This window comes from Diabrotica virgifera, chromosome 1 (assembly GCF_917563875.1).
Source record: "Diabrotica virgifera virgifera chromosome 1, PGI_DIABVI_V3a".
NCBI classification, from domain to species: domain Eukaryota; kingdom Metazoa; phylum Arthropoda; class Insecta; order Coleoptera; family Chrysomelidae; genus Diabrotica; species Diabrotica virgifera.
The window spans coordinates 160,767,223-160,780,299 of record NC_065443.1 but is presented as its reverse complement, the minus strand read 5'-3'; the positions used below and the strand labels follow the sequence as shown (position 1 = coordinate 160,780,299).

Genomic DNA, 13,077 nt, shown 5'->3' with positions numbered 1-13,077 from the left:
GATTCTCTTTCAAGAAATAATATGTAACCAGCATGTACCCGACCAGTGGACGACGAGTATAACAATGCCAATATACAAGCGAGAAAACAGCAAAGACTCTACCAACTACCGTACCATCACCTTGCTGAGCACAGCTCTCAAATTTTAACGAAAATACTTGCCAATAAAATAAATGAAGAATACACAATTAGTCAGGAACAACAAGGTTTTCGGAAAAATATGTCAGCAATAGACGCCATATTCATAGCCAGACAAATTGCAGAGAAAGCACTGGAATATAATCAACCTGCATTTATGTACTTTATAGATATGACTAAAGCCTTCGATTGTGTAAGATCAGAAGATGTTCTAAGATTGCTAAAGGAGAAAAATCGGCCCAACAGGATGATAAGGATAATTTTAGACATTAATACGAAGAAACAAAAAACAGAATAAAAGTCGAGAATGAACTAACATCGGAAGTAGAAATCAACTCGGGAATCAGACAAGGGGATGGTTTGAGCCCATTGCTATTTAACTTAGTAAAGGACAAAATCACAGACAACATTAAAAGTACTGGAAAAGGAGATAAGATGTCAGAAAACAAATAAAAATCTTCTGTTATGCCAACGACGCAGTGTTCATCTCCGATAACGAGGATAACCTACAGCGAATGGTACAAACTTTCAATACAGTGGCGAAGAACTACAGCATGAAAATATCAACAGCTAAGACAAAATCCCTGGTAGTGTCAAGAGAACCCATAAGATGCAAATTAGTAATTAACAACGAACTAATTGAACAAGTCTCGAGACTCGAATATCTGGGAGTCGAAATATGTAGTTATGGTGATATTAAAGACAGCGTCCGAAAGCAAGCAAATAAAGCCAATTACGTATCAGTATGTCTGAGGGATGTCATCTGGAGAAATAAAAATATTATGAAGCTGGAAGAGAAAGTACGTATATACAAATCATGTGTAAGATCGATCATGATGTGACACAGCAGAAACCAAGAGGATGCTGAGATCATCAGAAATGAGAACGTTGAGGTAAATAACTGGGAAAACACTGAGAGACAGAATACCGTACGACAGAAAAAGAGATCTCGGTAACATACAAGACATAGTACGGTGTGGAAGACAGAGAAAACGAGAGTGGAATCAGCATGTGACGAGAATGGACAGCGAGAGAATAGCCCGTATAGCCAGAGATTTGAAGCCAACAGGCAAGAGACCAATAGGAATTTAACATCACAGTTAGGATTACAAGCTCAAAATCGGTTAAGAACAGGCCAAGACCTAATGTCACAAGAAGAAGAAGAAGAAGAACAAGAAGAAGTCTTCTTTGCCTCAGCATCCATCTGGCTTGCAATTTTTAGAAGCCGTGGAGGTGTTACCAGGAAAATGGTCCAATAAGTTTTCAATTTGATATTATTTTAAAATTTTTTAAATATTTTATTAAGTTGAAAGCTTTGACTTCCTGTAAAAGGACTGGCCGATATTACAAGTTCTATCGAAGTGTGGCATTTGCTATGTAGCTAAGAAGTAATGAAGGTTCTTTTTATTAGAAATATAAGATAATAAAAGGTACAAATAAAAGTAAAAATTATTTTTATTTTAACCGAACCGAATTATTATAATAATATATACAAAGAAATTAACATGTTTCCTCTACAAAATATTCTAAGAGACTGAATCTGAAAAACAGAACTAACACCGTTCTCACATTCAAATGTAACATGACACTTTTATGCAATTTTAGGCAAGAGTGTGTAACGTTACAAACGTCACATCTTTGCTATTTTATTTTTAAATAATTATTTTACTTTATTTTCTTTAATATTTCATTAATGATTATCTTCTGTAGGGGAGACTGGGTAACAGTGAGACATGGGTAACAGTGAGACACTTGAAATATCTTCCTCCCTTTTCGCCACGTGGAGATATTATTACTTATGCATGCTTGCTGTATTTACTGGTTACTGATTACTAATATGTTAGGCGGCCGAGCAGTTTCAGTTTAGGATTTATCGTGATAAAGTGTGTTTGGTGAGCACTAAGTAAAATAATACAGGGATTTTGAGAATTTTTTATAAAAGCATGTTAATTACTAAGATTTTTCTAGTATTACTATGACATTTGTGTGTAGATTAGTAAACATGATGCCAGAGTTTAGCAATGCAAACTAACTTTTATAATAACAAAAATAATATTTTTTAAATTTTATGGCAAATGGGTAACAGTGAGACGGGGTACATTGAGACATGTCTCACTGTTACGCAGATGTTATAAAAAATTACATTTTGTATTTTTTTTCTAAAATTTGTAGTAAAAGGCATTAAGATGATATTGCCAAGGCCAGTTTGTTAACGTCACATTTAACGGCAATTTTTTTTTCATTAGAGACAAATTTCAATTTAATAAATGTACGTTATTTCCGATCCCTATTTTTTTAATAAATAAGTACTTTGTAACTTGAATTTGTTTTTTTATTTGTTTTATTTTTCATATAAATATATATTTTGTATTTTAAATGTTTTTTATGTTTTCTTTCCTATACATATTATACTGTCTCACTGTTACCCATGCATGGGTAACACTGAGACAAATGACAACTTGACCTTATGTGTCGAATACAAACTAAACAAACCGAGCTATTTTCAAATTTGACTTTCTCTTGTGTAATGAACACATGTGAGAGTACAATCCTGAAGAAATTTTGTTTATACATGTCACAGTAGTGGACTTATGGTTAAATGAAAAAAAAGTGTCTCACTGTTACCCAGTCTCCCCTATTCGTTTTAACTTGTTTTTCCGTTAAAAACCTGTTTGGCGGCGCCCGTTCTATAGGCAACTCTCTTTTCATCTAAGTCATACTAAACATACTTTATAATCTTACATTCTAGTATTTGATCTATACTCTGGGCTAATTAGCAAAATGCAAGAAAAAGTTATTTACCAGCAATTTTATTTCTGGAATCGAATCTAATGATTGTATCTATATATTAATAATATAGGTATGCAAAGTCCGCAGATAGTGTGCTACTTTTTTATAAACAAAATGACGCCCGAAAATCGTGTTTTTTCCAATTTTTGCTCTGTAACTCCAAAGATTTTAACTTTACCCCAAAAACACCCAAATAAAAATTTACCCTGCATAGATACGTGTTTTTCTCGATTTACATCGACGAAAATTTTCCCCAGAAATTGCGGGTTTTCCAACAAAATCTTTAATTTCAAAAGCCGATGGAAATTGAATGAACAGTTTAGCAACAATTGAATTGTTAATTCAAAATTTACGGTCGCTATAATAACGACAATAATTATGATGCATAAGAAAAGCTATAATTTTTTCATAAAAAGACACTGCAACTATCTAATGTACTTTACAGAATTTAAATTGGACTATTTAAGCGGCCTTAGGAATATTTTAAAATTATACACAATTTTTTGGCTTATAAACAAATAGAATATCTCGGTAAGTGTTAAACTAAATTAAATCGTGAAAACGGTATTCGAAAAACAGCGGCAGGACGCTTCTTTTAAAAGAAAAACGTTTAATTATGACGAGTGGTTCCTGAGATACAATCGGTCAAAGTTGACCGGAATTTACGGCAAAGATATAAACAACAGGATCATAATTTTCAAACCATCACCTTTTTATTTTTGTCCTCTTTCATCACACCAATTTTTATATCTTTAAAATACTCGTAACATATATTATTATAATAAAAACTATCCATAATACGTGTGAAAATTGCCAAAAATAGCAAAATTCCAATCAAAAATTAGGTTGGAGAAAATGTAACCCTCAAAGTTCAAAATCGGTATACGTTAAAAAAATGCATTTTCTCGGCTTCCCATGGAGCAATTTCCTTCATTCTTTTTTTGTTCCCTAATAACTCGAGTAGAGCCATCTAACTAACGCATCATTAAATGTCAAACTTGCTTTTGTTTTGTTATAATAGATTAATTATTTATGTATAAGAAAAGAAAATTACATATTTTTTCAAGTTGTAGACTTTGAAGTTGTAAACTTACTTCAAGTGTACCTTTTACCGTTAAAAATAGAAATATTCTCATTTGAAAGATGTATAATTATTTAAACAATCTTTATTTAAACAAATTAAAATTTTTTGTTATAATCAATAAACTAATTTATTATAACAAAACAAAAGCAAGTTTGACATTTAATAATGCGTTAGTTATATGGCTCTACTCGAGTTACTTGAGAACAAAAAAAGTTGACCGGCATTTACAGTGCCGGAGGCCCCTAGGCAACCCAAGCTATGAGGCTCCTTAAGAAACCTAGGTTTCTCCGTTTTTAATAATTTTTATTTTTGAAAATGTCTGTTCGCCTGTTGCGAAATAACCCAAAATGAGTGTGAAGCAGGACTAAATTGTTTTCCCTGCAAGTTTGAAGCTGGGCTATAAAATATTTGAACTGTTTTAATGAATTTTTAAGTTCAGATTTAATATGATCAGGATAGTTTTCATGTAGTTTTGAAGCACACTCCTTTATTTGAGTATCACTTAATTTTGGAAAAACACAAAAACCAAATACTGAGTTCATTGTTCATTGACCCGTACAATGTCAACCGACGACTCAGCTCAGTATTTAGAGTATAGTAGAGAATATTCAGAGTAGTGTAGGTGGCAGGCCCTCTCTTCGTAATAAGCAAAATTATTTTTTTGGAATTTTAAGAACTCCAATAGTGAATTTAGAAGCTGAACTGCAGTTTGAAGTTCAATCTCTTCTCTCTGCAATGATTTACTAGCAGTGTTCGCGCAGTACATTTCGAACGTATTCAGAGTAAGTTCGGGATTAGTTTCCAATGCGCAGGCGTCAACGTAAACTTATCCTGGACATGCTCAGGATTTTTCACTCGGCGAACAATTTTCGGATTCGTAATGTAATGACGGGTTGCATACATTAAGGTTAGAGAAGGAAGCCTATTGTTGTCCCTTTCTTATTTCGAAATAAATGTCAAAAAAATGCAAATGCAACAAATTTGTAAGTCAACAAGGAGAAAGAGAATAAAAGCAACAGGCAAAGGATTAACTTTCTATTCATCAATGCCTTTCTTAGAAGTTAGATATTTGATTAGCGTCTTTCTTTATTATTTCCACATTATTTCGATAATTTGGTATTTCCAAGCCGAAATCCAGCTTATATTTTCGTAGAGAGTAAAAGATTGTTATGCATCATTTGGAAATGGCAGCTTGATATTTAGATATAAAAATTACCTTTTCGTACTTCCGGGCCTAAAGTGACAACTTCACTCCCTTGTGACAGGTACTAAAGTGTCACATTTAATCCCTCCGGGATTAAATATTGACGAAACTCCCGGAACGATTAAATCACAAACAAACGAATTTAAGGGATATTTTATTGAAAAATATAATTAATTAGAATGGTAATTAACGTTAATATTCAAATTAATATTGTGACAGTTAATAAATTAAGCATTAAATATTTATCATCCGGAGCCTCCCGTAAGAACTGATCTACCTGCTCAGACGTGAGAATTCTTGACTTCTTTGGCTTAAATCCCTCATTTCTTCTCTTCAAAAAAGCTAATAATTTTGGAAATTTACTTATATCAATATCTTCTCTAATGTTAATAACCGATTTCAGCATTGAGTAATGTGCCCAGAGAGTTGAGGCACAAACCGCTTTTGATTTATCATCGAAGTAGACTAACAGCGCATTTTCAGTAGGTTGTCTCACATTTTTTAAGCGGCACCACTTTTTAAAAGCATCGTACTGCTGCTCGTATAGTTTTCTAGATTTCGGTGGTAACAATTCTTCACCTACTTCGGCTGCTCTTTTATCAATATCAGATACACCTTCTTCACTCATGATACCAATTAATTATCAATAACAATGTTTCTTTACAATGACACTAGTAATGACAATGTTTCTAAATTATAACTGTCACAACGCAATGTTACTATGGTAACTTATTTTAAAGACAGTTTATTAAATGAGTTGAAGAGAGAAAAAACTGATTGAAATTATTGAAATAATTAATAAAATCATACCGGAAGTACGAAAAGTATCGTATATACCTTGCGACTGAAGTACATTTAATCCTTCAGGTAAATTATGGCCCTCCCTGCGGTCGGGCCATAAACTTTACCTTCAGGATTAAATGTACTACTTCAGTCCCGCGGTATATAATGTACTATTAACTTACTGGGGGTTGAACATTATGCGAAGGGAGGAATAATTTAGTAAAGCAATCATTTCCAATTTTGATATTATATGTATTGAATTTGATAGGTTGTGGCATGGTGTTGTGGTTTATTGCACCACAAAAATAATGAAATATAACAAGACACAAGAAATAGTTTCAGAATAAGTTTGATGTGTTGTTTATGTTTCATTATATTCAATAAGAGACTAATAATTTAACTCATAAATTAAACTGAAAAATAAACCACAAGAATATGTAGGTACTTATAAGCTCATCTAGATAGAAGAAATTAAGTAAAAACAGAGTACAATTTATTGTAATACATACTACCGTAATAGATAATTATTATCGAATATCGAATGAAAATAATAATAGAAAAGGTACCTACGTATTTAGAAACACTAATGGAAAACATTGACAAACACAACTAAAAAAGCTTTAATATAAAAAATATTAAAATTTGTTTGAAGAATATTTAAATGATACAACACTCTAGATAATTTTAAAACTTTAAAAACCAGAATAATCTACATCTACAAGTTGTTTAACAAAACAATATTTTAGGTTAAGAATCGGAAGGAGTAAGAACAGAATGTCAAGAAATTCTTCCCAAATATTTTGTGCGCCTGTGCGAACTTAAAATCCAAAACAACATCCTCGAACGTCGAGAGCGTATCCCGGACACGTTCAGGATCTTTTTTCTGTACTGCGCGAACACCGAATTAAAAATCCGGAGGGTGTTCAGAGGGAGAGATTTGAACTCCGCGAACGCTCGATTTTGTAATGCGCAGGCGTTCTCTCTCTGGGTATACCCAGGACGCACAGCGCGATCAAAGCTACTGACAGCGTTCATGCCTTCTAAAATTGTTACCCAAAGCTCATTCATTATGAATGTTTCGCTTTTGACATTTCTTTCAACAAATACTTAGCCTCATGAACTGTTTCAGCTTGCTGATTAGTGTCTTCAGCAAGAGTATGAAGAGCAGATTTGAAAGCATTTTAACCTTTAGGCAAAGGTCTTATGGCATGTGCTGCTTGTTCTTATAAGGACTAGATCGTGGCGAATGAGATCGCTTAGTGGAGTTTCATTTAAGCATTTGATCATAACTTCCCAACAGTGGGTAGAGGAAGAAAAAACGGTGTACACAGACTGAACACACCCAAAATACGATATTCTATTTGAGGGAAAATACGTCAGCCAATCTCTTTTAATTTTTGTTTTACTGATTTGTTTTCGAAAAACCATAGATTGTATAAAAATCTTGTAATTTCTTTTTGACGCTGAAACTCTTTCATCAAGGTTTTTACATTCTGAAGAGCTTTCCCAATCCAAAATGTCCTTACTTTTTTTTAACTTAGGTTTGGTTTCTGGTTCTTTAATTTCTTGAACTGGAATAGAACTATCGTTACATGTTTTTTCATCTTCTTCAGGTAGGAAAGCTATATTTCCCTATTTCTATTCCATCACGTGCATTTTCATTGGTTGCTGCTTCACTAGCTATGGATTTCCGTGTGAAACTGAGTTTAAATAAGTTTTGCTTCTGTTTTGGATTTTGATTAAGGATCTTTTCTTTCTCCTGATTTTTCTTGTGTTTTTTTGCTCACTTTCGATTCTTATTTCCATCTGTAGTACTGGTCCTTCTACCAAACAAAGGGCATTCATTAGCGATGTATTCCCACTTTCTATGTGAACAAAAGTATGCATTTTAATGTAACTTTATACGTCCACCATAACTTTTATGGTATTGCGCGATATTTGAATATTTTAACATTTTTTCGTTTTGGTCCCCGCGAGGCCCCCTTTGGGGCCGAGGCCCCTAGGCAACTGCCTACTTTGCCTAATGGTTAATCCGGCACTGGGCATTTACGGCAAAGATATAAACAATAGGATTATAAATTTCGAACCAACACCTTTTTTATTTTTGTCCTCCTTCTCCGCACCAATTTTGATATCTTTAAAAGACTCATAACATATATTATTATAATAAAAACTATCGATATGACTAGTAAAAATTGCCAAAAATAGCAAAATTTCAATCAAAAATTAGGTTGGAGAAAATGTAATCTCAAAGTTCAAAATCGGTATACGTTAAAAAAATGCATTTTCTCGGCTTTCCATATAGCAATTTTCCTTATTATTTTTTTTGTTCCCAAGTAACTCGGGTAGAGCCATCTAACTAACGTATTAGTAAATGTCTTTGTTTTGTTATAATAGATTAATTTATTTATAAGAAAAAAAAATTACATATTTTTTCCAGTTGTAGACTTTTTAAACGCTTTATAGTTCATAATATATATATATATATATATATATATATATATATATATATATATATATATATATATATATATATATATAGTTCTTTATAACGTTCAATAGTTTGCGTCAAATCTTTAGACGTTAATTTGACTGCCTTTTCTTCAACGCAAATGAATGAACATTTGCAGACATATGCATTCGCGGGAACAATACACGAATAGTCAATAATTTTTTTTATCTTTATTAATTGTTTAAATAAAAAAAAACGATTTTAATGGAAAATGCTTAAATTCTCTTGTTTTTTACAATTTAAAAACTTGAAACTTTTACGGATTGTAGCTAATGATATGAACTATACATAAGTTCACTTTTTACGTTAACTGTTTACGTTATGCTTCATAAATAAACAATAAAATTTCAAATTTGGACGATCATATATTTGTTTATATAAAAATCGGCGCTTATCCGTGTCAAATTTCAATACGATACGAAATAAAACTTCAATCAAAACTCAAATTAAAAAAATTCGTGTTTTTATCGTAGTCTTAGAAAAACCACCGGTAGAGACATTTTGTGCTACAATTAACATTAGAATACGTTTAGAACTTTATTAACTTTTTTTCAATGCAAATGACTGAAAATTTGCAGACATATGCATTTACGGGAACAATACACGAATAGTCAATAAAAAATTTGTATGTTTATTAATAATTGTTTAAATAAAAAAAACTATTTTAATGGAAAATGCTTAAATTCTCTTTTTTTTACAATGAAGAAACTTGAAACTTTTACTTAAAACTATACATAATTTCACTTTTAACGTTAATTGTTTACGTTAGGCTTCATAATTAAACAATAAAGTTTCAAATTTTTTGCCGATTCCGACTACTTTTCATGTTAGTACATCATAATATGTTTTATATATGTTTTAGTAACTATGACGATATATTTTAATATTTGAAAAGTGTAAGACTAAAAAGTAAAAAATAAAAAAAATATAAAATTTTTTTTTTAAGAAACCCTTTTCTTTAGTTACGAGTGAATAAAATTAAAAATATAAAGAAATCAACCAAAAAGCAAAAAAAATTGAAAAAATCTAACACATTCGTTAAAGAAAAGCGTAAGGCGAAAACCGCTTATTCGATGAAGACGCGCCACGCTTTTCTTTGACGAATGCGTTAGATTTTTTCAATTTTTTTTATTTTTTGCTTTTTGGTTGATATTTTTTATAATATTTTTAATTTTAGTCACTCGTAACTAAAGAAAAGCGTTTCCTAAAAATGTTTTTTTCAAATTTTTTTATTTTAGGTCAACTTACTACAAGTGTACCTTTTACCGTTAAAAACACAAATATCCTCATTTGAAAGCTGTATAATTATTTAAACAAGCTTTATTTAAACAAACTAAAAATTTTTGTTATAATCAATAAATTAATTTATTATAACAAAACAAAAGCAAGTTTGACATTTAATAATGCGTTAGTTATATCGCTCTACTCGAGTTACTTGGTAACAAAAAAAGAATGAAGAAAATTGCTCCATGGGAAGCCGAGAAAATGCATTTTTTTAACGTATACCGATTTTGAACTTTGAGATCACATTTTCTTCAACCTAATTTTTGATAGGAATTTTGCTATTTTTGGCAATTTTCAATAGTAATATCGATAGTTTTTATTATAATAATATAATAATATGTTATGAGTATTTTAAAGATATAAAAATTGGTGCGGAGAAAGACGACAAAAATAAAAAAGGTGATAGTTCGAAATTTGTGATCCTGTTGTTTATATTTTTGCCGTAAATGCCGGTCAACTTTGACCGGTTGTATCTCAGGAACCACTCTTCACAATTAAACGTTTTTTCTTTTAGAAGAAGCGTCCTACCGCTTTTTTTCCAATGCCGTTTTCATGATTTAATTTTATTTAATATTTACCGAGATATTCTATTTGTTTACAAGTCAAAAAATTGTTTATAATTTTAAAATATTCCTGAGGCAGCTTAAATAGCTCAATTTTAATTCTGTGAAATGCATTAGATAGGTACAGTATCTTTTTATACAAAAATCATAGTTATTATTATGTATCGTATATATTGTGGGTATTATAGCGACCGTAAATTTTTAATTTACAATTTAATTGTTGCTAAACTGTTCATTCACTTTCCATCGGCTTCTGGAATTATAATATATACGAAGAGAGCTTTTATATTGCCAAGCTATTTAATTATTGATAAACAATTACTTATCTAAAATTTTAGTTGAAAATTAAAGATTTGTTGAAAAGACCCACATTTTCCGGGGAAAATTTTCGTCAAGGTATGTCGGGAGAAACACGTTTCGATGCAGAAGTTAATTACGGTGAATTTTTATTTGAGTGTTTTTGGTGTAAAGTGAAAATCTTTGGAGTTATAGAGCAAAAATTGAAAAAAACACGATTTTCGGGCGCCATTTTGTTTATAAAAAAAGTAGCACACTATTTGCGGTCTGTGCATACCTATATTATTAATATATTATACAATCATAAGATTCGATTCCAGCAATAAAATTGTTGGTAAATAACTTTTCCCAAAAATGGCATATTCTCCGATAATCTGGCCAGACTACTAATCTTGTGTTCCATAGTCGTTATTTCAAATTTCATGTTCTGTGTTGTGTGTTTCGATGATATGACAGTGACACTTCATCGCTTGCTAAAACTAAGTGGAAAGGGAAGACTTATTCCTTAAAAAGGGCATGAAATTCGAATAATAGCTTTACTTATCCATCAACACTTAGTCTCTTCGGTTTTGGGAAAAAAATCAACCTTTCTCCCTTCGGGAGCTCCACAATCTGTTACAGATTATGGAGATATACGATATGCCATTTATTATAAGTTTAATGACTATTTCATCAATAAAATAATATCTATAAACCAATACACTGCCAAATTTCACTCACCTCAAACATAAATGTATCAACTTCCTCCCTAATGTCGGTCCTCAATAAAGGTTCCCCATCCATTGAATAATCTAGGAGCAAGTCTAAGAAGGCCTGTTTTTTCTTTATACCAATGTTGGTATTTTCATCAACTAAAATTTCTGTCTTTTTCTTTTTTTCGGATATTTTTTTGTCGATAACACTATCGGTATAAGCATGAAGTACTTTTAAAGCTCTCTTTTCACGGTAATAGTTTAAAGTTAGAGGATACAATGAAGGGTCTAGAGGAGATAAAATTCGTTCTACAATTACGTAGCACATCGATTTGGTACTTCTTACATATGGAGAAGTTGAATCTGTTTGTGCATTTAACTTTATCCCCATAGCTGCCTCTGGAAAATAAGTTTGTGTTTAGAATATTCATAAAAGATTTTTACGTTTTATAATTGATAAAAAATGATCATAATAACTAAGCAATTTTTTCTTTTTATTTATTCTCAATAGAGAGAATCTACTTTTTTTATCTGACCAGCAAAACTTCTCAAAATAAAAGAAACCCGACAAAATTTTTCTAGTCAAAGCAGCTATGGTTTTTGATTCAAATAATTAAATAATTCCTTGGATAATCGATTATTCATAAAATAATACGAAGAAAGAAATATAAGAGTTATTACAGTATTATTTTTCTCGACACCCTCACGGTAGAAGAGAACCGGATTATATATATATATATATATATATATATATATATATATATATATATATATATATATATATATATATATATATATATATATATATTATATATATTATATTTGTAAACAAAATATGCACAAGATGGAATGCAACCATAGACATGTGTTTCTGACTTATTAGTCGTCATCAGTATGATATAGCTAAACAGGAGCAATGCAACCAATTTGTGGCTGTAATGTTAGAAGACCCTCAGGATTCGAGAGCAACAACTAACACATCCACGGAGGAAGCTACAGCTACCTGAGGCAGGGAATGCCAAACGTTTATAACGTTTTAAACAATCAAACAAGGAGAAGTTAGCGTGAGTTAATACTTCCTGGAAAAGGGCAAAACAGTCACAGGGCTTTACTGAGCCACATTATTCGACGTCAAATTTCAGAAAAAATAGCTTCAATTGGGGAAGAAAAAAGTAGTCTTCCACCATGAAAACGCACCGGCTTACACTTCCGTCGTCGCCATGGCCAAATTGGTCGAATTGGATCACGAACTGCTGTCCCATCCAGCGTATTCTCCAGATTTGGACCTATGCGACTTTTTTCTGTTTCCAAACCAAAAGAGTCACTGGCTAGGCAGAAATTTAAGTCGAGTAAGGAGTTCATCACTGCCAGAGAAGCCTACTTTGCAGACCTCAAAAAAACGTATTTATCAGATGGGTTAAGAAAGGTGGAGCATCGCCAGGTCAAGTGAATACAGGGGAAAAACAAGGAATGTCACATTTTATACATATTGAGATAAACACCAATAAAGCTTTAATTCTTATGATATCTAAAAACTACTTAGGAGGTTATTAGCAGAATTCTAGCCATTAATATTCTATGTATATTCGTAATATAAAATTAATCTATATTAACTTAATTTAATTTTGCGCCAAAAAACTGCTAACATGCCTTTTTTGTTCAGTGGCGTGCGGACAATCTTGGTTATTCACCTGGATACAAATTCTTAAAAAATTTTTATAGACTGATACT

General features: G+C 31.5%; 1 protein-coding gene across 3 annotated transcripts in view; it reads right to left on the bottom strand.

Annotated features, from left to right (window-relative positions):
* LOC114338629 (cytochrome P450 4C1-like) overlaps positions 1 to 13,077 on the bottom strand; it is a 132,988-nt gene that overhangs the window by 68,266 nt on the left and 51,645 nt on the right. For all 3 annotated transcript variants that reach the window (XM_028289225.2, XM_028289226.2, XM_028289227.2), the window contains exon 5: positions 11,375 to 11,745. In XM_028289225.2, the coding sequence (XP_028145026.1) occupies positions 11,375 to 11,745 (371 nt within the window). The remainder of the gene's footprint in view (positions 1 to 11,374; positions 11,746 to 13,077) is intronic.